Below are 26,494 nucleotides of genomic sequence, written 5' to 3' on the forward strand. Positions count from 1 at the left end.
GCCGATGGGTCGCCTGGCGGCTTCCCAGGCTTCGGCAACAACACCAATTTCTGCCTGTAAACTATCGGGGAAGCGGGACTCGTCAAGGCATCTCTGCATAGCTAGCCTGATTATGTTCGGGTTCGCTATGATCGCTGCCTTGAGAGCGCTGTTTGGAACTCCATCCGGCCCTGGAGCTTTGTTCATAGCTAGGGAATTAGCCACTGCGAGTAGTTCTTCATTCGTCACCGGAGCCACCATTTCGGCCGTGCCCGCACTGTCTCTTAGTGCAGGTGGCCAGGGGCTTGTGGCTCGAGACGGGAAGAGTACTTCGATAATCGTAGCCATCCGGTCCGGAGATCGTTCTGGGGGTGAAGAGCCCCCTTTGGTCTTGGCCATCACGATTCTGTAGGCGTCACCCCACGGATTCGCGTTGGCACTCTCACACAGGTTGTCGAAACACGCTCTCTTGCTGCTTTTAATGGCCTTGTTAAGGGTCAATTTTGCAGCTCGAAACACTTCACGGCGGTTCTCTCTTGCATCCTCGGTGCGGGCTCTTTGCATCCTACGTCTAGCTCTGAGGCAAACTGATCGTAGAGCTGCAATCTCGGCACTCCAGCAGTATACCGGGCATCTGCCGTTTCTTGGCAGGGTTTTTCTCGGCATAGTGGCGTCGCACGCGCATGATAGAACTGCTACCAGCGCATCCCCCCCTTAGACTGTCGGTGTTGGCCTCCAGTCCCAGGGCCGCGGTGAAAACTTCGCTGTCGAAGTGATTGGACTTCCACCCGCGTACCTGACAGGGATCTCCCGCCCTCGGATGCTGCACACCATAGTTGATCCTAAAGCTGATTGCTAAATGATCGCTATGGGTGTAGCCTTCGTCTACCCTCCATTCCATGCCTGGAACCAGACTCGGGCTGGCAAATGTTACGTCAATCCATGCCTCCACCCCGTTTCTACGGAATGTGCTAGCGGAGCCATTATTAGCTAGCACAGTATCGAGTTTCGTAAGTGCCTCCATTAGCGCTTGGCCCCTGCTATTTGTACAGCGGCTGCCCCACTCCACTGCCCAAGCGTTAAAGTCTCCCGCTATAACTACCGGTTTCCGGACCACTAGGTCTGACGAGAGCCTGTCGATCATCTGGTTGAACTGTTCTATGGGCCACCTTGGTGGAGACGACATAGTTTGCTTCTGTCTGTACCCTTACATTCGTACGATTTATGGTCGGACTCCAGGCACCGATAGCACCTATCCACTGAAGGTGGCTGGGGTATGCTAATTGGTTTAAACATACTAAAATCGAATTGAAGACGCCTTGTTAGCAACGAATTGAACACGGGTATGACTAACGCAACAAAATAATTTTATTGACCAGACGTAAAACGCTCCAATCCGTCAATATTGTTTGAAAATAGGAACCAAGTAATTGTTATTTTCAATAATTTAGTTACAGTCTCTTTATAGGCACGGTACTATTACAGCTTGAACATGCCAAGATTACATTTCACATTTTAAATCTCTTAAAGCTAGGGGATAACAAGATGACATTTTAAAAACTACATATTAAAACTAAGGAGCCAATTTTAGACTAATTTAAAAACGAGTGACAATTTTAGACTACCTTAAAATAGGAATACAGTTCACCTCCAACTTGACCTCCGAAGATGTCCTGTCCCTCTACTACCAGAACGTCCGCGGATTGAGAACAAAAATTCAGACCTTCTTGCTTGCCCTTACCTCATGCGATTACGACATGATTGTTTTCACCGAAACATGGTTACGCAATGACATATTAAATTCCGACGAACTACGCTATTTATCGTTGCAATCGTAATTGTTCTACCAACAATCTTCGTCGCGGAGGTGGTGTTCTTATCGCGATAAAGAAAAATCTTACTGCGACTGAACTAAAAATGCTTGGATGTGAATGTTTGGAGCAGGTTGTCGTGCGCGTTTCCTTATCAGGTCGGTCGTTATTTATTTGCTGAATTTATCTGAGGCCGAACAATGATCCTGATTTGTATAACGTTCACTCCTCTGCGGCCCAGAGCATTCTTGACAAAGCCAGCAGGCGAGACAATCTACTTGTTGTAGGTGATTACAGCCTCCCTCATCTCTGGTTGTCTTTCGATGACGATCTTAAGTGCTACATTCCAAAAATGCGACATCGGAGCAAGAGACATCACAGAAACGTTAGTCTCTGATGGTTTATATCAAGTCTGTTCTCTTAGCAACGTGAACGGACGGACACTGGATCTAGCTTTCGTCAACGACAAGAACGTGTTTGAACTGATCGAGCCTCCGACATTTATACTCAAGGTAAACCCTCACCATAAGCTCTTCGTTTTAAGATTTGACATGTAACGACATGGACGATTCTGATACAACTAATGACGATCTCAACTTTGATTTTACTCGATGCAATCTCGGCCATTGGTGCAGTCAATTGGCGTGACATGCTGGATGGAAACGATATAGGGAATTCTTCGCTGCAATGTTCCAAAAAACGAACCAGTAATAAAGCAGATTATAAGTATCCGTGGTGGAATGCCGTGCTTGGCCGGCTGCGCAACGTACTCCGGAAGCAACGTAGGCGTTTCTTACGTCACAGGCCCAGCGACAACAAAACTATTCTTCGACAAATTGAACTGCAATATGAAACAGCCCGAAACAGTGCATTCGGTCCAATGCAACCTGCGAAATAATCCCTCGATATTCTGGAAGTTTATAAATAGCAGAGGACGCTCCGGGGGTATTCCAGAAAATATTTATCTTCGAAACAAATGCGTACAGTCCTCAGCCGAGTCAGTGGATCTTTTTGCAGACCTTTGACAAGGTGCCGCACAACATTGCGCTTATGAAACTGCAGCGACTTGGATTTCCTCAGTGGGTAACCAGATGGCTACAATCTTACCTTTCTGAACGATCCGCATTTGTTAGAATTGGTACAACATGCTCAAAAGTATTCGAAACGCCAACCGGTGTCTCTCAAGAAAATCACCTAGGGCCACTTATCTTTTTATTATTCATCAACGATCACCTGCATCAGTTCTGGGAAACTGATCTACGCTGATGACCTGAAAATCTTTCGTTCAATTGCTTCGTGACTCGATTCCGCTGTGCTCCAAGAGGATATAGTCAGTATTGAAGAGTGGTGCTCGCTGAATGGAATGCAGATCAACGTCGATAAATGTACGGTGATAAGTTTCGAGCGCTCGACAACTCTGAGGCGCTGCGAATATGCCCTTCAAGCGTGTGTCATCGAAAGCGTGGAATCCATTCGTGACCTCGGAGTGTTATTTGACAGAACACATCCCTTCGTCGCCCACATCACAGCGACAACGGCTAAAGCTTTTGTAACATTAGGTTTTTTGAAACAAAACACTGCTGATTTCGAGGTTTTCTACACACTGAAATCTATATACTACGTACTGGTCCGGAGTAATTTGGAGTACGCTGTACAAATATGGGCGCTATACAACGCCGTTCAAAGTAATCGGTTAGAACGCGTTCAAAGAAGCTTTGTACGTTTTGCTTTAAGAAAACTGCCATGGGATGACCCTATTCGTCTGCCACCGTATGATAGTTGATGTATGCTGCTGAATTTACCAACGCTTGAGTCACGTCGTACCTTCTTGCAAACAATGTCCGTTTTCGGTATGTTGTCGAGCAATATTGTCTGTCCCGATATTCTTTCAAGTATTAATTTGTTTGTTCCTCGTCGTGTTGTAAGAAACCGACCGCTTTTGTGGATTTCTAGATGTAGCGGCAAATTTAACGAAGCTTTAGAACTCTTTGACGATAATATTATTAAATCTAGTTATAAGTCAGCGATTATAAATTTTGAACACTATAACGATAAGTCATTTACACTTAATCTGTACAGTATCTGCCGAAGATCAAATAAATAAATAAATAAATAAATATACATGGGGGATCAATTATTAGGATTAATGGGGGGGTAATGGAATACAAATACTACCACTTTAACTATAATTTTTGAAAGATTATAATTTAATGGAAGGCTAGAAAGGGAAACAGATTCAAATTCACTTTTTATGACAAAGGCCTTGAGAAAACCTTTTTCGGGGGGGGGATGGATCCAAAATGATTCAGAACTTCAGGTTGTTTTGGCTCCAATTTTGGATATTGCAAGCACAGTGGTGAGAATGAGGACGATCATGTAGTAGCGCTCAGGTGCGAGTCGACTCCACAAAAGCAGTACAGGGGACTTTTGAGAACGAGAAAAAGACAAAGAGAGGGGTTAAATCCGTATACTGATTGATTTCAGGAAGAAATTAATGAGGAATACATAGGGGAGACCTCGGCTTGCCACAACATCTCGATCCAGGCCGTTGGGTAGTTTTCCTGGGGTCCCGAAACCTGGCGGAACTATACACGATGTACGCCCAGACAAGGTATTCGATGTTGTGATAGCCGTCGCCAGAAGCGCAAATATACACGAGCTCAATACGCCGGAGATTCACGAGTTCACGACTCATTTATATTTCTTGAACCAAGGTTTCGTCGATACCTACGGGACTATCGAATGTTTGCCAACTTTCTGACTGTTCTATGGCGAGTAATACTGAAAAATTCGTTGAAGTAAATTGATCTGTATTACTTTGAATGTTTCTCCAAACCAATTTGCTTATCAATCTGAAATTTTTGGTATGACTGAGAGCGCAGGGATGAGCCCTTCAAGTTGATTTTTTTCGACTGCAATACTGCCCATAAAAGCATAAATAAAGTTTTAGAAAAAAACCTTTCCAGCAGTGCCAAAACCACGATTTAACAATTTCAAATTCATCAAACGTTTTAATGATTTCAATTGCATGAAATTTATTACCTTCATTTATGCATTCTTTTGACATACAAAAATAACCAACACATGCAATTGTAATTTTCATGCAAATTTTAAATTTTCAGGCATCTTCACTCCCCACAAGCCATAAATCGGTCCACGCAACCGTTCGACAGGATCGTACGCCCAATAACTCACATTCGGATGCGGGTTAGAGTAGTTGAAATAGCATACTCCACCGTTGTTACAGAGAAAAATAGCAACCGGTGCCTGTTTCCGTGGAATTTCCGGGGATTGTCACAGTCAGTGCTGGGGTATAAGATTTGCATCTGCGAGAGTATTGGGAAAAAATGTCATACAAAGGAAGCACTGATGTCGGTCGGTCACAGATAAACAAACTTCATTTACCGTATCTTGATAGGAATCGAAACTAATAACAATTTCTGAGCAATTATGCGCAATTTAAAGTTTAATTTATGTGTTCCGCTTGCCGTTTCCCGTGGAAATTAAGGCCAATTATTCACCAAACGACATGCATAATTTTGTTTTAGTTGATGAAACTATCACAAAAAAATCATCAAAATTTCTGATTTCTGATTGAATTTTTCGTTCGTGATATTACATTGGAAGATCAAAACTTCTGGTAGAAACCAAACGCAAGGACGAGAAAATCGAACAAATGATGGCGTACATCCATCAGATTAAACAATACTGCAGAGCCAGCCTTTTCGATAACTTTCTTTTTCATGCACGTTTGGATAACGAACACAACCCACGCACGAACACGGACCACGAGATAGATCGGTTTAGAAGTGAGAAAAGTGCTGTACTCCTTCCAACGCAAGCACACCAGGATGAAGGAATAATCCGGGCCGTTTTATTTCAACTCGTAAATAGTGAATTCATCTCAATTGCCGATAGGAACACCGATTATACCACAATAGCTCGCAATCCAGCAAATCAGAAGAGCCCGATCGATAAATATATGGAGAATAGCAGAACTTTTTCCCCTTTTCCCAATGCTGGTCGCTGTTGGTAGTTCTGGAAGTAGCCGTGTAGTTGTTTCCATAGCGGTTGGCAGTGTGGCACTAGATATCCACAGTTCAGTCCAATTTCACCACAACTACCAACACACGCATATCTTCTGTTGCAGCTGTAACTAGTTCGAGTCCAACGAATAACCGGTTTGGAGAAGAAGAGAAGAAAATAGCTTCTCCGCTTCATAATAAAGGGATCGACTGGATATACAGTCCTCGCAATTCTCCTGCTGGCTTTCCGCCGGCGAAGACGCATCGCAGTATCACGAACAATACCTGAGCGCCGATCTCCCCGTTGATATTAGCATACGCAAAGTGCCAGCAGGACACCGCAGGCCATATACGTCTTTATCATCGTCTACTTCAACGACTTTCGCTAGACGAGATAGTAGATGCTTCGCACTCCAGTAGAATATTCGGAGGATGCGAACTAATGTCAGCGAGCTTAAACAGCTGATCACTGAATATGAATTAAGCCTGATAGCGGGAAACCAAACTGTACAATAGAGTTATTCCAGCCGACTTCATCGGCACGAATTACACTTCGGTGCTGCAGGTGGAGTGGGCCTGGCGATTCGGGATGGAGCCCCTTTTGGATTGATGTCGATCAGAATATCCAAACGATCGCAGCTCGGGTTCAAATGCCACAGCAAATGACGGTGGTACCAATTTACATTCCGCCCAGTCTCCCAACAATGCCAAGAAAAGGTATGTGACCTATTCGAACAGCCTCTAGATCATTTGCTAGTGCCAGGTAACTTCAAAGTCTACAATATATAATGGGGATCCAACAAGATAAAACGTTGGAAGAACATCTAGTTATACTTAACATACTTACCTTACCGTTCATGCTAGATCCTTGTTGTCTCTTTCTGTACGCAGAAGCCGTCTCCACTCCGCTCGGTCCATTGCTGCTTGTCGCCAGCCTCGCAGTCTTCGAAGGGTCCACAGGTCGTCCTCTATCTGGTCGATCCTCCGTGCTCACTGTGCGCCCCATCTTCTTGTTCCTGTACGGTCGCCCTCAAAAACCATCTTCAGCGGATCGTCGTCCGACATTCTTACGACGTGTCAAGCCCACCGCAATCGTCCTATTTTTGCGATATGCGCCATGGATGGTTCTTGCAGCAGCTGATGCAACTCATGGTTTATTCAACAGCGCCACGTTCCGTCTTCCATCTGCACGCCACTAAGATGATACGCAACACCTTTCGTTCGAAAACTGTTTGGTCCTCCACGAGCATAGTCCAGGTCTCGTGGCCGTAGAGGACCACCGATCTAATCAGCGTCTTGTAGATAATCAACTTCGTGCGGCGGCGAATTTTGTTTGACCGGAGCGTCCTCCGGGGTCCGAAGTAGGCACGATTTCCCGCCAAGATCCGTTTCTGAATTTCTCTGCTGGTATCATTGTCGGCGGTTACCAGTGATCCCAAATACACGAATTCGTCGACCAGCTCGATTTCGTCACCGTCAATCCAAACTCGGGATGAGAGGATCACATTGTCGTCTCTAGAATCTCTTCCTCTCATGTATTTTGTCTTCAAAACGTTTATGGCAAGTTCAATCCTGCTGGATTCAGCCTTCAGTCTTATGTACGTTTCCGACATCGCCTCAAAGTTCCGTGCCATTATGTCAATGTCGTTGTACCTAACAATGGATCGCATATACGAGTCGACCCAGCCACCAGTGCTCATTCGGTTATCAATCTCTCAATCTGCTCCGATACTGTGGCCTTGAAATTCAGCTGATGGCGAATACTTCCAACTGCCTATTTTTTTTTTTACAATGGAGAAGACCTGCTATTGGTAGAGTCCAATCTACCGCATGGGGTGCACTGAGGGCGTGTCGGACTCGAATGGTGACCAGCCATTAATACCGACTAAACTCCATTGGGCTCCGCCATCATTCCTCCCAGGAACTACCTCTCGGTATTACTTCTGGGGGGATGGCTGTACTAAATGTACTCATTCACTCTCACTCACGCGTTCATACATCCTGTATGAGGCTTACTTGGGTGCTCTCTCAATCGCACTTTGATTCACTCTCAAACACTCCCACATGAGGCTGACTTTTGTGCTCATCTTTTACGTTCCATGCGAGGCTGACTTGTGTGCTCACCTTACTCATTCCTTGCTAGGCTTACTTTTGTGCTCGCCCTACCCATACCATGTGAGGCTGACTTGGGTGCTCACCCTATCACCTGATTCACTCTCAATCGTGCTACTCTATTGTACCTTTGTCACTCCCCCTGGCATCCCATGTGGGACATTTTTCTTAGCCCCCACTTCTGACATACCATGCGAGGCTGACTTGTGTGCTCACCTTTTTCATTCCTTGCTAGGCTGACTTTTGTGCTAGCCTCTACCAACCTGTGAGGCTGACTTTTATGCTCACCCTTAACATGCAGTGTGAGACTGACTTGGATGCTCACCCTTTCACTCCTCTGCCACGCCATGAGGCATCGATAGCTAAGTTCCAACATACTACGCTACGACCCTCCCGTCTTGGCATGAGACAGTCCACTTATACGCCTATACACTCACTCTTCTGTCTTGCTTCGGGGTGGCTGGGTTTACCCCTTACGCGGTTGCCATTCGCTGCGCCAACCTGCCTCGGCATGAACAGACCATTCACTCTTTTTTTTGCGCTTGGCCTTTTTCGCTCCACCTAACCAATCACTAGTTAGCCGTGCCCGTCGTCTGTTGCTCGGTTCGCCAGATTACCTGTAGCCTACTGGCAATCTGGATGGTAGCAGCCGAGACTGCGTTCCTCTATCCACCGATTGACACATCCGCTGAATAAGGGTATCAGGGGTTGTGTCCCAGCCACAGACGTCAAGCATTGCTCTTCTTTCGACGTCGAACCGATGACATACGAACAGTATGTGTTCGGCAGTTTCATCTACACCTGGGCAGTCCGGGCAGGCTGGGACCTCCGCGTGCCCGAACCTGTGGAGGTACTGACGGAAACAGCCATGCCCTGACAGGAATTGTGTCAGGTGGAAGTGAACTTCCCCATGGGGTCTTCCCACCCAGCTCGATATGCTAGGTATCAGCCGGTGGGTCCACCTACCTTTCGAGGAGTTGTCCCACTCACGCTGCCATCTGGCGACCGAGGTCACCCTGGTGCGCTCGCGGGCTCCCTTATTTCCACGTAGCTCAAAGCACTCCTCATCTTCCCGAATGACCAGCCCGACTGGCATCATGCTCGCTATCACGCAGGATGCATCGTGTGATACCGTGCGGTAGGCAGATATCACTCTGAGGCACATCACGCGGTAGGTGCTCTCCAGTTTCTGTAGGTAACTGGTTACCCTCAGTGCTCTTGACCATGACGGGCCGCCGTACCTGAGGATAGATACGGCAACGCCTGCCAGTAACCTACGTCTATTCTCGATAGTGCCGCAACAACAGTCGACGCTCTCTTGCACGTATAGTCGACATGGCTGCCGAAGGTCAGCTTGTCGTCTATAATGACTCCGAGAGACTTCAGACTTCGCTGTGAAGTGATCGCGACTTCTCCCACATGGATAACTGCATGTTGTGCCGACTTGCGGTTGTTGACAATAACTACCTCCGTCTTATGATGAGCGAGCTCCAGGCCTCTCGCGCTCATCCATTCCTCCACCGTGCTAATCGCGTGTTCTGCGGTTAGTTCTACCTCAGGAATTGACTCCCCGTAGACCTCCAAGGTTACGTCGTCGGCAAAGCCGACGATCTTGACCCCAGGAGGGAACTTCAGTCTCATTTTAATGTTCCAACTGCCTATAACAGTGATCATTTGTCCACAGCCGTTTCAATCCTCGGGTTCTTACATCTTCCAACGAAAAGGTAACAGCGGACTGGACAGCTTACGATCGATTGACCGCCAAAGCTATAAGACGGGGTCTCGAAATGTCAATCGATCCCAAAACTACAAACCCCCGCACCAGCGGCAGTGTCGCACCTAAGGGAAGACCTTTGTGGTGCCCGGAGGTAAAGCGCTTGACAGAAGACGAAGTACTTCTACAGGTCCGGACTAAGTCGATTATCCAATGCTTGAACGACTACCGTTTTCGTTGAAATCAGCTTTGTTGGAGCTTTTCAACAGGGTATAGCCCGGTGATGTATTTCCACCCTGTTGGCGAACTGGAATTTTTGTGCCAATCCCAAAGCCTGATTCGAGCGATAAGGGTCCATTTGTTTTCCGACCAATTACGTTAACGAGCTGTATGGTCAACGTATTCGAGCGGATGGTGAATCGAAGGATAACTACCGAACTTGAATCGAACTTTACGTACTTTAATCGACCGCGACGAGTACTGCCTAATAGCGACACTTGACTTGGTCAAGGAGTACGCCACTAGCGAATGACGGATCCCAATAGTAGCATGTCTGTAATAACATACGTACATGGAACTATTGAGATCCAGAGCTACAGGTCCAAAGCCCTGGTAAAGGAGGATGGTTGTGATGATCCGGGCCGAGATCACCACGTAAAGCAAGGTAGGGCATAACCCCAATTCCAAGGCGTGAAGCGACCCGTGCCGAGGGATGAGTGATCGAGGGGGTGAAAAAGATGCTCGATCGTTAACGGAGCCTGTGGGGTACCTGGGCAACCCCCACAGTAAGCGTCCCTTACCACGCTAATGCGGAGCTCTGGCGTGGCGGACATATATTTCTCGCGCTACTCGTGGGACTATACATGGAGGCAAACAAAAATAAAAATAAACAGACGGAGGTGCCAAACCCCTTCGCAAGAGGTGGTTTGGCGAGGTCTCCCCCCCGTGGGGAGAGTAGTGGAGCGATGAGTGCTGCACCCGAAAGCACCAGTGACCCCCCAGCAGCGGTAGGCAATACCCCTACCAATGCATCGGAGGGGCCAATAGCTGCGATGCGCAAAGTAGCGAAGCAACTCGATGCTATAATCGACTTCGCTAGCGCAAAGCAGAACATAGCCAAGGAGTTGAAGTTGAGCCTTCTGGAGCTCCGGAAAGCTGTTCGTGTCGCAAGACAGGAACAGCAGGCATATGTTGAGAGGGTGGAATGTCGGGAGAGGCCCGACAGAGAAACCCAGACAGTGGCCTCCAATAGGGAGGAAAGAGAGAAGGTCAAAAGAGGTTCACAGACAGTGGCCTTTACCTTCTACGGAGCAGCCACGTCGATCGGAGCGGCGACCGAGTTCCCCTCGAAGGGAAAAGGAAAGGGCAATCGCAAGACGGCATCGAATGCGAAGCGCCCTAGGAAGTCGCCAGGAGAGGGTGCCAAAACCGACACCACTCGGCGTGCAACCGTCAAGGCCAAACGCCGCCTGGATGAGGTAAGCGAGGGCGAGAGTGACCTCGCTGTGGAGAGCGATGGTACCAGCAACCCGGCACAACCGGGGCAGGGGGGCTCAAACCCCTGGACGCTGGTTACCAAGAAAAAGCCGGCACCGAAACCGGAGGTACCGCGGCCTGCGAGGAAGGCCAAGGACAGAGGCGAAGCCTTGTGGTTAAAAACCGACAAGGACAAATACGCCGATGTCCTTAAATCGATGAAGGCGGCCGAAAGCCTCTCGGCCCTTGGGCAGGATGTGCGTAGCGTAAGACGCACCAACACGGGAGAGATGCTCCTGGTGCTGAAGCGAGGCGCACAATCAAGTGCAATATATAAGGCCTTGGCTCAAGAGGTCCTTGGCGAGGGCGCCCAAATTAGGTCGCTAGGTGCGGAAACAACTCTCCAGTGCAAGCACTTGGACGAGTTCGCGACCGCAGAAGACGTCGTCGCAGCCGTCAAGGAGCACTGCGGCGTCACAATCGAGCGGGCCTCTGTGCGATTGAGGGACGGACCCTCTGGCACCCAAGTAGCCTACCTCAGGCTACTCAATGCGGATGCCAAAAAGGTAACCGAGAAAGGGAAGCTGAAGATCGGCTGGTCGGTATGCCCTATTAGTATACCCCAGCCGCCTTCAGTGGACAGGTGCTATCGGTGCCTAGAATCCGGCCATAAAGCTTACGAATGCAAAGGCTTAGACAGGAGCAAGCTATGTCGTCGATGCGGCGAGGAGGGGCATAAAGAGCGGGGGTGCACTAAGGCATATAAGTGCCTTATCTGCACCTCTAAGAAGCAAGCCCATAAACATGCTATGGGCGGACCTTCGTGTCCCTTCGGCGAGTTAAATAAGAAGAAGCCGTGAGAGTCACACAGCTAAATCTTAACCATTGTGCAGCAGCCCAACAGCTGCTGTGGCAGTCGGTCTCGGAGTCGAGGACGGATGTCGCCCTCTTATCAGACCCGTACAGCATCCCTGCCGGCAACGGCAATTGGGTGTCGGACGGGTCTGGAATGGTGGCAATCTGTACAACGGGAAGGTTCCCGGTTCAAGAGGTAATACACCCCTCCGCCGAGGGTGTGGCGATTGCCAAGATCAATGGTGTGTTCTATTGCAGCTGCTATACCCCACCAAGGTGGCCAATAGAACAGTTCTACCAGATGATCGACAGGCTCTCGTCGGACCTCGTGGGCCGGAAACCGGTAGTAATAGCGGGAGACTTCAACGCTTGGGCAGTGGAGTGGGGCAGCCGCTGTACAAATAGCAGGGGTCAAGCGCTAATGGAAGCGTTTGCGAAACTCGATACTGTGCTAGCTAATGATGGCTCCGCTAGTACATTCCGTAGAAACGGAGTGGAGGCGTGGATTGATTTGACCTTTGCCAGCCCGAGTCTGGCTCCAGGCATGGAATGGAGGGTAGACGAAGGCTACACCCATAGCGATCATTTAGCAATCCGCTTTAAGATCAACTGTGGTGTGCAGCATCCGAGGGCGGGAGATCCCTGTCAGGTACGCGGGTGGAAGTCCAATCACTTCGACAGCGAAGCTTTCACCGCGGCCCTGGGACTGGAGGCCAACACCGACAGTCTAAGCAGGGATGCGCTGGTACCTGTTCTATCACGCGCGTGCGACGCCACTATGCCGAGAAAAACACTGCCAAGAAACGGTAGATGCCCGGTATACTGGTGGAGTGCCGAGATTGCAGCTCTACGGTCAGCCTGTCTCAGAGCTAGACGTAGGATGCAAAGAGCTCGCACCGAGGATGCAAGAGAGAACCGCCGTGAAGTGTTTCGAGCTGCGAAATTAGCCCTTAACAAGGCTATTAAAAGCAGCAAGAGAGCGTGTTTCGACAACCTGTGTGAGAGTGCCAACGCGAATCCGTGGGGTGACGCCTACCGGATTGTGATGGCCAAGACTAAAGGGGGCTCCTCACCCCCAGAACGGTCTCCGGACCGGTTGGCAACGATTATCGAAGTACTCTTCCCGTCTCGAGCCACAAGCCCCTGGCCACCTGCACTACGAGACAGTGCGGGCACGGTCGAAATGGTGGCTCCAGTGACGAACGAAGAACTACTCGCAGTGGCTAAATCCCTAGCAATGAACAAAGCTCCAGGGCCGGATGGAGTCCCGAACAACGCTCTCAAGGCAGCGATCATAGCGAACCCGAACATGTTCAGGCTAGCTATGCAGAGATGCCTTGACGAGTGCCGTTTCCCCGATAGATGGAAAAGGCAGAAACTGGTGCTGTTGCCGAAGCCCGGGAAGCCGCCAGGCGACCCATCGGCGTACAGACCAATCTGTCTGATAGACACGACTGGCAAACTGCTTGAGAGGATCATCCTCAACAGGCTCACCCCGTACGCGGAAGGTACGGACGGTCTGTCAAGCAACCAGTTTGGCTTTCGGAAGGGTAAGTCCACAGTGGACGCTCTCAACTCAGTGATAAATACTGCCGAGATAGCGATCCAACGAAAAAGGCGAGGTATTCGATACTGTGCGTTAGTGACACTTGACGTGAAGAACGCATTCAACAGCGCAAGCTGGGATGCCATCGCGCTCTCGTTACACCGGCTTAGCCTACCGGTGGGTCTGTACCGGATCCTGGAAAGTTACTTCCAAAACCGCGTACTGCTATACGAGACCGATGCCGGTCAGAAAAGGGTTCCGATTACCGCCGGAGTCCCGCAGGGCTCGATCCTAGGCCCGGTGCTATGGAACCTCATGTATGACGGGGTTCTGAGACTGAAGTTCCCTCCTGGGGTCAAGATCGTCGGCTTTGCCGACGACGTAACCTTGGAGGTCTACGGGGAGTCAATTCCTGAGGTAGAACTAACCGCAGAACACGCGATTAGCACGGTGGAGGAATGGATGAGCGCGAGAGGCCTGGAGCTCGCTCATCATAAGACGGAGGTAGTTATCGTCAACAACCGTAAGTCGGCACAACATGCAGTTATCCATGTGGGAGAAGTCGCGATCACTTCACAGCGAAGTCTGAAGTCTCTCGGAGTCATTATAGACGACAAGCTGACCTTCGGCAGCCATGTCGACTATACGTGCAAGAGAGCGTCGACTGCTGTTGCGGCACTATCGAGAATGATGTCCAACAGCTCAAAGGTGTGCGCCAGTAGACGTAGGTTACTGGCAGGCGTTGCCGTATCTATCCTCAGGTACGGCGGCCCGTCATGGTCAAGAGCACTGAGGGTAACCAGTTACCTACAGAAACTGGAGAGCACCTACCGCGTGATGTGCCTCAGAGTGATATCTGCCTACCGCACGGTATCACACGATGCATCCTGCGTGATAGCGAGCATGATGCCAGTCGGGCTGGTCATTCGGGAAGATGAGGAGTGCTTTGAGCTACGTGGAAATAGGGGAGCCCGCGAGCGCACCAGGGTGACCTCGGTCGCCAGATGGCAGCGTGAGTGGGACAACTCCTCGAAAGGTAGGTGGACCCACCGGCTGATACCTAGCATATCGAGCTGGGTGGGAAGACCCCATGGGGAAGTTCACTTCCACCTGACACAATTCCTGTCAGGCCATGGCTGTTTCCGTCAGTACCTCCACAGGTTCGGACACGCGGAGGTCCCAGTCTGCCCGGACTGCCCAGGTGTAGACGAAACTGCCGAACACATACTGTTCGTATGTCATCGGTTCGACGTCGAAAGAAGAGCAATGCTTGACGTCTGTGGCTGGGACACAACCCCGGATACCCTTATTCAGCGGATGTGTCAAACGGTGGAGAAGTGGAACGCAGTCTCGGCTGCTACCATCCAGATTGCCAGTAGGCTACAGGTAATCTGGCGAACCGAGCAACAGACGGCGGGCACGGCTAACTAGTGATTGGTTAGTTGGAGCGAAAAAGGCCAAGCGCAAAATAAGAGAGTGAATGGTCTGTTCATGCCGAGGTAGGTTGGCGCAGCGAATGGCAACCGCGTAAGGGGTAAACCCAGCCACCCCGAAGCAAGACAGAAGAGTGAGTGTATAGGCGTATAAGTGGACTGCCTCATGCCAAGACGGGAGGGTCGTAGCGTAGTATGTTGGAACTAAGCTATCGATGCCTCATGGCGTGGCAGAGGAGTGAAAGGGTGAGCATCCAAGTCAGTCTCACACTGCATGTTAAGGGTGAGCATAAAAGTCAGCCTCACAGGTTGGTAGAGGCTAGCACAAAAGTCAGCCTAGCAAGGAATGAAAAAGGTGAGCACAAAAGTCAGCCTCGCATGGTATGTCAGAAGTGGGGCCTAAGAAAAATGTCCCACATGGGATGCCAGAGGGAGTGACAAAGGTACAATAGAGTGGCACGATTGAGAGTGAATCAGGTGATAGGGTGAGCACCCAAGTCAGCCTCACATGTATGGGTAGGGCGAGCACAAAAGTAAGCCTAGCAAGGAATGAGTAAGGTGAGCACACAAGTCAGCCTCGCATGGAACGTAAAAGGTGAGCACAAAAGTCAGCCTCATGTGGGAGTGTTTGAGAGTGAATCAAAGTGTGATTGAGAGAGCACCCAAGTAAGCCTCATACAGGATGTATGATCGCGCGAGTGAGAGTGAATGAGTACATTGAGTACAGCCATCCCCCCAGAAGTAATACCGAGAGGTAGTTCCTGGGAGGAATGATGGCGGAGCCCAATGGAGTTTAGTCGGTATTAATGGCTGGTCACCATTCGAGTTCGACACGCCCCCAGTGCACCCCGTGTGGTAGATTGGACCCTACCGTTAGCACGTGTACTGGGCTAGGACATAAAGGTCTTCTCCATTGTAAAAAAAAAAAAAAAAAAAAAAAGGAGTACGCCACCACTTGGAGATATGACATCATGTGACCATTACCAAAATAGCAGAAACGCGGAAACAAGATCAACATGCTCACTAGTTTTCTTACAGAGATAACGTCCCAGGTTGATGGGCATTTATCGCCCAAACTACAGTTGGAAATTGGTGTGCCACAGGGTTATGTGCTTTCAGTTACCCTATTCCTCGTAGCAATTAATCAATATGACATCCTTCTTGTAGTGAGGGGCAAAAAAGAACAACAACTTCTACTGTAGCTCGAATGCCGCCGTGAACCCACGCAAGCCATCAGGATAGATTCAGTAGCTATACTGACACATAGGCATCTAGAAATCCTTGCTATATTGGTCAAGAAACTGATTCATCAAATCGCTTTGCAAGCTGAAGAAGTTGGCTTGTGAATCTAAGCAGCGTATCCTGAAGACGATTGAAGCTAAGCTACCACGTGGCCAACGAGCTTCCTTGCTACAAATCGGTGCACCATTGCTACTTTGCATGGGACTCGTTAGTAGGGGTGGAGATGCCGTCATCAAAACTCTCGCGCCTATCTACAAAAGGATGGTAAGATTTGCGTCCGGAGCATTCGTAACAAGTCCGATCTTATCCATCATGGCCGAAGCAAGCACCTTACCGTTTGATCTTTTAGTTCCTCAAACCGTAACCCGACATCCATCCACATGTTGACAAAAGTAGGAATAATGCGAATCTACCGCTAGTACATCGATCTTCCGAACAATTAACTGTACCTGTACCCGAACGCGACTGGCTGACCAAAAATGGTGCGAGCCCAAACCCCACATCATGTGAGATATCAAAAAATGCGGGAATGCCAAAGATCCCTCGGGAGTGGTTCGCCTAATCGTTCAAGAGCTCCTGATAGTTCCTTTCAGTTGCTCAGCCGTTGTGTATATTAACGGATCGAAAGACGACAACGCAGAAGTCGCTCGAATGTTTGAAGAACATCTCCCATCCATGGTCATCCGTCAGAATACAGCGTGTTCTCGGGTGATGCTTTTGCAATAAAAACTTCGGCAACAGCATACTGCATGTCCCAGCCTGTTTATCGGCAATTGAAGCTGGCACATCCCAGCATCCGTGGATTCAGCAAATTAAAACCATGATCCGACATCGTCCAAACAATATCTGCTGTATTCCAAAGCCACGCCGGCATCAGCATCAGAAACGAAGGGGCCGACCACCTCGCAGGAGAAACCGGATCGAATGCTTCTTCGCAAACAGCAGTTCCGGGAGCAGACGTCGACATCCAATGAAAACAGCTATCCGAAATCAGTGGTACTGTCAATAGTCAGTGTCCACTGACAGTAAAGCTTCGTGATGTAAACCGTTAACTTTGTGACATATTAGAACTTCACTTAGTCAAGCTTTTGGGTTAATAATAATGTTGATATAGTAAGGGGGAATGAGGAGGGGCTCCTGATTTTTTTACTACGTAACAGGCCGACGAGGGTACCACAAAAACTGAAATGTCAATAACGAAGACAATTTCCAACCGATTTCCACTTTTAGACTTGGTAAAAATGAATCGGGGTACTTCATTCGGTTCCCGGGAATCCGGATTTCCGGAAGCAAATTCCAGTGCTGGGATATTATTTGTGAACTTCAATGGAATACTAGCAATATGGGTATCAAAATTCTTGGGATTGCATCAGTAGGCTGTATATCGTGGTTTTGGAACCATTTGGTGATTTGACCCCGGAACGGACATTCCGGAGCAGATTCCCGAGGAGGCCGTGAATGGCCATTCCATTCCAATTCCATTTTTTCAAATTGCGATAGGGTCCCGTAACAATAAATAACATACTTCCGAGATAATTTGAAGAGTTTTTATACTCATATTGCTAGGACATTATTAAAATTTACAAACCATTCCCAGAACCAGATCCATTCATCCGGTTCAATTTTACAGAATCAAAAAATGGACGAGTTCCTGAATCCAAAACATCTAAGTGTCCAAATCGGTTAAAGGAAGCCATAGTTATGAGCATTTCAATTTGTGGGTACCCGGGTACCCACGTTGGCCTGTTAAAGGTGTTTTTTTTGTTGGACACATAACGGTTAAATTCGACACGGTGAAGGGGACCCACGGTGAGGGGGGCAAAGCTGAAGTATTCTTTCAAGCTGACCTGTGAACTTCAGATCATGAACGGTAACGTTCTTCCAATGCCGAACCTGGAAGATCTGTAGCTTAAGATGCCAACTTACATCTAGAGGGGATCTGCCTCAACATCACCGCGAAAGGCGAGTAGTTTCATAGCAGCGAAGATTGAAGAGTCGGATCTTGAACAAATGTACCGCTATTGGCAGGCTGACCGCGTACAGAGAAGGCAAAAGATCGACGAAATTATGTCATCATGTGGGTGAGCTTCGCATGCTTGAAGCTCACCAGCTAGCCAGTCTGATTTCAGCGAAAGTCTACCGGATATCGGCGATGTCACGATGTAGTTTTTTGGTACAAGAAGCTGACCGTTGTACATTCCACGATGGCTGATCCTAAAGCGGATTGCTAAATGATCGCTATGGGTGTAGCCTTCGTCTACCCTCCATTCCATGCCTGGAGCCAGACTCGGGCTGGCAAATGTTACGTCAATCCACGCCTCCACCCCGTTTCTACGGAATGTACTAGCGGAGCCATTATTAGCTAGCACAGTATCGAGTTTCGCTAGTGCCTCCATTAGCGCTTGACCCCTGCTATTTGTACAGCGGCTGCCCCACTCCACTGCCCAAGCGTTAAAGTCTCCCGCTATGACTACCGGTTTCCGGCCCACTAGGTCCGACGAGAGCCTGACGATCATCTGGTTGAACTGTTCTATTGGCCACCTTGGTGGGGCGTAGCAGCTGCAATAGAACACACCATTGATCTTGGCAATCGCAACACCCTCAGCGGAGGAGTGTATTACCTCTTGAACCGGAAACCGTCCCGTTGTACAGATTGCCACCATTCCAGACCCGTCCGACACCCAATTGCCGTTGCCGGCAGGAATGCGGTACGGGTCTGATAAGAGGGCGACATCTGTCCTCGACTCCGAGATCGACTGCCACAGCAGCTGTTGGGCTGCTGCACAATGGTTAAGATTTAGCTGTGTAACGTTCACGGCTTCTTCTTATTTGCCTCACCGAAGGGACACGAAGGTCCGCCCATAGCATGTTTATGGGCTTGCTTCTTAGCGGTGCAGATAAGGCACTTGTACGCCTTAGTGCAGCTCCGCTCCTTATGCCCCTCCTCGCCGCAGCGACGACATAGTTTGCTCCTGTCTATGCCTTTGTACTCGTAGGCTTTGTGGCCGGACTCAAGGCACCGATAGCACCTATCCACTGAAGGCGGCTGGGGTATGCTAATAGGGCATACCGACCAGCCGATCTTCAGCTTCCCTTTCTCGGTTACCTTTTTGGCATCCGCCTTCAGTAGCCTGAGGTAGGCTACTTGGGTGCCAGAGGGTCCATCTCTAAATCACACAGAGGCCCGCTCGATTGTGACGTCGCATTGTTCCTTAACGGCTGCGACGACATCTTCTGCGGTCGTGAACTCGTCCAGATGCTTGCACTGGAGAGTCATTTCCGCACCTAGCGACCTGACTTGGGCGCCTTCACCAAGGACCTCTTGGGCCAAGGCCTTGTATACCGCACTAGATTGTGCGCCTCGCTTCAGCATTAGAAGCATTTTTCCCGTGTTGGTGCGTCTCACGCTACGCACATCTTGCCCAAGGGCCGAAAGGCTTTCGGCCGCCTTCATCGACTTTAGGACGTCGGCGTATTTGTCCTTGTCGGTTTTTAACCACAAGGCCTCGCCTCTGTCCTTGGCCTTCTTCGCGGGCCGCGAAGAAGGCCAAGGACCAGCGTGACCAGTGTCCAGGGGGTTTGGGCCCCCCTGCCCCGGTTGCGCCGGGTTGCTGGTACCAACGCTCTGCTCAGCGAGGTCACTCTCGCCCTCGCTTACCTCGGCCAGACGGCGTTTGGCCTTAACGGTTTCACGCCGTGTGGTGTCGGTTTTTGCACCCTCGCCTGGCGACTTCCTAGGGCGCTCCGCGTTCGACGACGTCTTGCGATTGCCCTTGCCTTTGCCTTTTCCCTTCGAGGGGAACTCGGCCGCCGCTTCGAGCGACGTGGCTGCTCCATAGAAGGTGAAGGCCACTGTCTGAGTGCCTGTATCGACCTTCTCTCTTTCCTCCCTCTTGGAGGCCACTGTCTGGGTTTCTCTGTCGGACTTCTCCCGACATTCCACCCTCTTGGCATAAGCCTGCTGTTTCTGTCTTGCGACACGAACAGTTTTCCGGAGCTCCAGGAGACTCTGCTTTAACTCCTTGCTTATGTTTTGCTTTGCGTTAGTGAACTCGATTATTGAATCGAGCTGCTCCACCACTTTGCGCATCGCGGATAGTGGCCCGTCCAGTGCGTTGGTAGGGCTTCTTCCTACCACTACAGGGGGGTCACTGGTGCTATCAGATGCAGCACTCGTCGCTCCACTAGTCTCCCCACGGGGGGGAGACCTCGCCAAACCACCTCTAGCAAAGGGGTTTGGCACCTCCGTTTGATTGTTTTTGTTTTTAGTTGACTCCATGTTTGATCCCACGAGTAACGCGAGAATAAATGTCCGCCACGCCAGAGCTCCGCATTAACGTGGTAAGCGACGCTTACTGTGGGGGTTGCCCAGGTACCCCACAGGCTCCGTTAACGATCGAGCATCTTTTTCACCCCCTCGATCACTCATCCCTCGGCACGGGTCGCTTCACGCCTTGGAATTGGGGTTATGACCTATCTTGCTTTATGTGGTGACCGCGGCCCAGATCATCACAACCATCCTCCTTTACCAGGGCTTTGGACCTGTAGCTCTGGTTCTAAATAGTTTCATGTACGTATATTATTACAGACATGCTACTATTGAGATCCGTCATTCGCTAGCGGAGTTGTAACCATCAAAACGTTATGGCATTTTCGTTTTTGACAGTACCCTACACCGGTGTAGTCGGTGCTACACCCATTCAAACTTGGGTGTAATCAGTCTATCTCTTTCTTTGCACTACACCGGTGTAGCACCAAGAAAAAACGAAAACGCTATTAGTATTGTCTATATCGATTACAAGAAGACAACCGCCGCACTTGTTTCTCATCAAGGTATTGGAGATATATATAGTTAAACCCTGCAGTCGTGAGGTTCCAGCGACAGGCGAGAGTGAGGTGAACGGCGACACTGCAGCTCAGAAATAAGGAAGACGTGCTGCGGTCTAGAACGCTCCGCATCTCTAGTGGGACATTGCAAGGCGATTCCTTCTGCCCGCTACGGCTGGTTGCTACGGCTCTTATTACATATACCCGCATCCCAAGACTCTACCGGACTAATAGCGTTTTTGTTTTTACATGGCTCTACACCAGTGTAGTGTAAAAAATTGCATTGTCAAAAACAAAAATGCCATAAGCTACCTTCTAATACCATCCCGTTCATTCCATTCATTACACTCCCATCGTGTATATTTTCTGTTGGAGCACATTCCACTTTCGCGAATCAAAGCAAACCATGGGTGAACGTTTCGTGACTTGACGCTCAGCAAAAGCAAAATTCCATTCTGGCTCTATATTTTCTTCCTGTTTTTCCATCAAGCAAGTGCTCAGTGAGTCAAGAAACCCGTCGACCTGCGGCCATTGTCATACAAAAGATTGAAATAAACTAAACACCATCAATTCGCTTCTCTTCCACAGAATTGACTTTCGACCCGAAAAGGGTGTCTACGATTTGCACATCACCAATACGTCCTACAGCCGAGATAATGGCCGTTTTGAATGTCGGATCAAGGCCAGCGGAACCGGTGCCGACGTGCACCAGGAGTACTACAACTTAACTGTGCTCACGCCACCACAGTCGCCCCTGGTGGCACCCGGGACGATAGCTGTTGCAACCGAGGATAAAAAGTTAGACCTGACCTGCAGCAGCATAGGAGGCTCACCGGATCCGACGATAATGTTAGTATTCTTTTCTGGAACATCACGCTAGATATTGAGGAAACTAATACTCTACCGGTGCTTTCTTCCAACAGGTGGTACCGCGTTGGATCCAATACACCCCTGCAAGCTCCGATCAACCGAGGTGGTTCGAAGGATCTGCAAACGACGAGCACCCTGTCGGTATTGCCCCGTCGGGAGGACGATGCGGCCAAATACCGATGCGTGGTGTGGAACCGAGCTATGCCCGAAGGACACCGGCTGGAGACGATCGTCACGCTGTCAGTTAACTGTGAGTACATTTACCATCTTAAATATCTCATCAAAAGAAATTGTTTATGTTCCGCCGACAAAAATACGCCATCAATCATAATTAAGAAAGGTCATTTGAAAGAGTTGTTTCACTCACTTAACAAAACAAATGGCCGACGGTAAAGTCTCACTCCAGGCGAAAAGAAGATTAAAATATTTTTTTAAGTTTACAACGTTGCAGACATTATCAAAAAAATAAGGTCCTTCTTAAACACGGTAATGAATTCCGCCCGTGAATTTTATTGGACCGAGGCCGTCTCCCGGAAGATATACGATTATAAAGAGCTCATCATTTCACACCTTTTCCCTGGCCAGGCTCAACCATTAAAATAAACCACTTTCCACCCATGGCCGAAAGTCCCATAAAACTCGCGAAGCACTTCTTATAAATTATTGCAGTCATATAGCGGAGAGCCGAGAATCCTTGCCCGCTTGTGTCATCCTTTCTTCGTTTGGCGTCCAGAGACCACCCCAGACTTATTCCCCTGTTTATTTTTTTTTTGTTCTTCCTTTCTTCACTTGCAGTAGGTAGCTGAGCAAAATCGTTTTCCCGCTTCACTGTTTCTTTTCTTCTGCTGAATAAAATGTACGCAGAAAGAAATCCGGAGGGCATCGTTTATTACTTCGTTTGACATTTTTATATTAAAATGGCGAATCAGATGAAAGGCATAACTTTAGCCGACTCGACGTCCCCAGCAACCGTGATCCGCATTAGAACAACCCGTCATCCGGAGGCAAACACCGACCTCCCGGCTCACGGTCAGTCTGCACTTTCAAATGAGGGGGCCTCCGAGAGCAAACTGCTAAATTGTAATGAAAATGTTTTCTTACCGCGCCGTTACGCCCACCATCCGCGTTTTCCCCTTCCTCAACAGTCTAACCTAGTTGTGATGTTTGCTGGTTGTATCATGTTTGAAAGTTGGCTGTTTGATTCTGAGGAGCTCACCATGCCAAGTACCTAGCTTGTTTGTTTGTCGTAGTGGTTGTTGTCGTTTTTTTGTTAAGCCCAAATTAATTCAATGATTGGATTCGCATTCCTTGACGAAATGAGATGTGTTTTGCGAGGGAGTCAGAAAGGAGGTGTGATATAATGTACGTAAGCCTGAACGATAAGAAAGATTGATCATATTTTGATTAGACGGTAACGAAATGCGAATCAAATTCTTATCTCAATAAATCTGTGTGTGCGTGCTTGATAGCATGATGAGGAAACTGGCTTGAAACGCACCGATACAAATTGATTCGATTGCAAGGATATTACATTTTTCTTTTGAAGTGGTTTACATCTTAGGGTTCAAAATGGGGGCCGCGTTTTAATATTTCTGGAACAACAGGAATGTAATATTTCGGAAGTTTACAACTTTCATTGTATTGAATAGATTTACTCTATTCTTACACTTTTTTGATTGCAAAATGTTCACCAATTTCAATGAATTGTCACAAGAATGTAGCATTTTCCCCTGTCATTTCTAGAGTCAAAATAATGTATTTTTATATTTTGAATCTCTACAAATAGTCATGTTACCGATGTTTGAAAATTATCAAAAATTATGAAAAATGTTTATTCTTCAAAAAAAACGTCAATGAATATTGGAGAAGGAGCCCTGGTCAGCCGTACGACGCAACTTAGTCGCGATGCTCTCACAAGAGCGCTGGACGGCACTGACGTCCATCTACCGGATACCATTCCGGATCCTGATGGTCAACTGCTTCGTATCCTTGGCCCGCTATTTATTTTTGTACACTAGGGCTTTGAGGGAGCCGAAAAAATCCTCAATCGGACGGCACTGGGGCAAGTTGGTCGGGTTCCTTCTTGCGGCACGTACAGCATCTTTTTCTGCTCAAGATACTCCAGCGTCTTCTTGGCGTAATGGGAGGACGTTTTATCCAGCCACAAGACGTACTTCCCATCTGCATGATGCTCGTTAAAGAACGGCAGAAGAATTTTCTCAACAAATTCCTCTGGTACACTTGTTGATTGATGGCCATATCGCTCGGCTTGAACCACGGCTTTAAAATCCCTCTGTCCGATATGGCGATGTACAGTACAACTTTTTTTTTCAAATTTATGCTTTAACTTATATTTTACTTAGGGGGGTGGCCAGCTTGTCGCTGAAATAGTAACTGTCGTTTCCTAGAATGTGGGTCTTCGAGAGCGGAAAGTAACTTTCGTCGGCCAGCACGAACCACGTCCCGCGGTAGTTCTTCATCATCCACCGGCACTGCGATTTCACGATCGCTATCTGCTCGTCCGTGTACTCAGAGGACCGAGTCTTCTTCCGACAGATGATGTCCTCCATCTTGATGGTTCGGTGAAACAAGGTATGGGAGCAGTCATGTTTTCGGCCGACGTCACGCAAACTCGTTCCGTCCTTGTTGTCGAACAGCTTTTTCAACGCTTCCTTCTTCTTCTGCGTCATTATCTTCGCCGGACGGCCGCTACCGGCCTTCCGCTCCACGCTCAGGGATGCCAGGATCCGGTAAACTGTACTCACGGGCACGTTTTCGTCTCGAAAATGGTCTACCGTAAACTTTTTCCCACGATGGCCAGTCGTTTCGTAAACCAATCAGCCATCAATCACCCTCAACGTACACGTATCCCGTCGTCGGATGATAATATGTATGATCTACCTCGAATATATTACCAGAACGTGAGAGGACTTGGTTCGAAAATCAATTAGCTTTTCGTTCCTGCCACGGATGTTAAATATGACGTGATTGTATTAACTAAAGCATAGTAAAACGATCAAGTCAACTAGATTTAGCTGTTAGGACCAAGTTACACCTCTACCGCAATGATCATCAAGTAGTGGAAAAAAGCTAATAATAACTTTATTGAGCAACTGTGGGTAAATATTTTCTTCTACTAAACATCTCGAAAATGTATACAATGACTAACAAACGAATTCGAACCTTAGATCGGCTGTTTGTCAACGAGGAAGCTTCAGAAAACTGAAAAATTGTCTCTGAAACAGACGAACCGCTGGTCGATATTGACTCACATCTCCCCCCCCCCCCTCGCAGTGGAGCAGAGATCTGCCCTAAGCGGAATTTTTTCGATGAGATTGTTGAAGATCGGAGGTTTAATTCAAAAGACGATAATCTTGGTCTTAGCAACTCACTACAGAGTATCGGTTGGTTGACACTGCTGAATCACTCAATAGATGTTAACGTTGCCGTAGACAGGTTTTCACTAACCTTAACAGATTTTTTCAGAGTACTTCTTTCGGCACACACACGGAAAAAATTGTTCTCAAAATCGTGAATAAAGTGCCATGATTTCTGGAACAATCACGTTTTTACATTAAGAAAACAGGACCCTGAACAAATATCATGTGTTTTATAATTATGTTCAATTTCCTTTCAGTAACGCGAGCGTAACGCTTTTTTTAGTGGAAATATTTGTTTGTTTTTGTGTCACGGTTTCCGCCCTGTCACTACAAAATTGATTTTCTGTACGTGAACTAGTTTACAACTTTATGAACATTATTCATAAAACTAATGTTATCCATGTATTTAGAAACATGAGTTCCAAAAATCTAAACATTCTGGATATTTTCTCGTGAACTATTTTACTAAACTAGGAATTTTATTCGTGAGTTCATTCAATACTCGTGAATTAGTTTTTCATTCCTAATATATTAGTCGCGATCCGATAACCGTGGTTGTGAAATACTTCAGAAAAACAATCAAATATTATTCATGTATTCGTAAACTGGTTCATTATTCCTAATATGTTATTCACGATCCTATAGCCACGCTCGTGAAATAGTTCACAAGACCATGACGTATTTTTCGTGTATTTTCGTGAGCTGCTTCATAAATCCTAGTATAATAGTCACGGCTTACCATTCGTGATCGTAAAATAGTTCACGACATCATAAAATATTGTTCATGTATTCGTGAACTGGTTCATGATTCTTAGTACAATAGTCACGTCTGACCATTTATGCTCTTCAAATAGTTTATAATGGTAATGGTAATGGAATTTTCACGTGAATTATTACACAAAATTATTAGAAAAGTAATAGGAACCCGAGCATTGGTATTCATTAGATAAAATTCAGTATGATTTCTAGACAGAAAATGAAAAATGCGTTGAACACCACACATCGTGTTCATGATATATTTCACAGAATCAAACTGCTGATATCATTAATATGGGTCACATTACTCCACGTGTCAAATTCAAAAGCAAATTCTAGTTCACGATTACGTGAACAGAAAATACGAAAATCTTGATTAAGATCCTGAAATCATGAACATGAATCGCATAACTCATTACAAAAATGTCAAACATTGTGACTAAGATACTGAAATCATAAACATGAATC

At 47.9% G+C, this 26,494-nt stretch overlaps 1 protein-coding gene across 2 annotated transcripts in view; it reads left to right on the forward strand.

Moving 5' to 3' along the window:
* The window catches only part of LOC131682297 (hemicentin-1-like), a 1,033,786-nt gene that overhangs the window by 592,336 nt on the left and 414,956 nt on the right, over positions 1 to 26,494 (forward strand). For both annotated transcript variants that reach the window (XM_058963678.1, XM_058963679.1), the window contains exons 3-4: positions 21,609 to 21,869; positions 21,944 to 22,140. In XM_058963678.1, coding sequence (XP_058819661.1) covers positions 21,609 to 21,869; positions 21,944 to 22,140 — 458 coding nt within the window. The remainder of the gene's footprint in view (positions 1 to 21,608; positions 21,870 to 21,943; positions 22,141 to 26,494) is intronic.

The sequence above is a fragment of the Topomyia yanbarensis genome, chromosome 2, assembly GCF_030247195.1.
Source record: "Topomyia yanbarensis strain Yona2022 chromosome 2, ASM3024719v1, whole genome shotgun sequence".
NCBI lineage: Eukaryota > Metazoa > Arthropoda > Insecta > Diptera > Culicidae > Topomyia > Topomyia yanbarensis.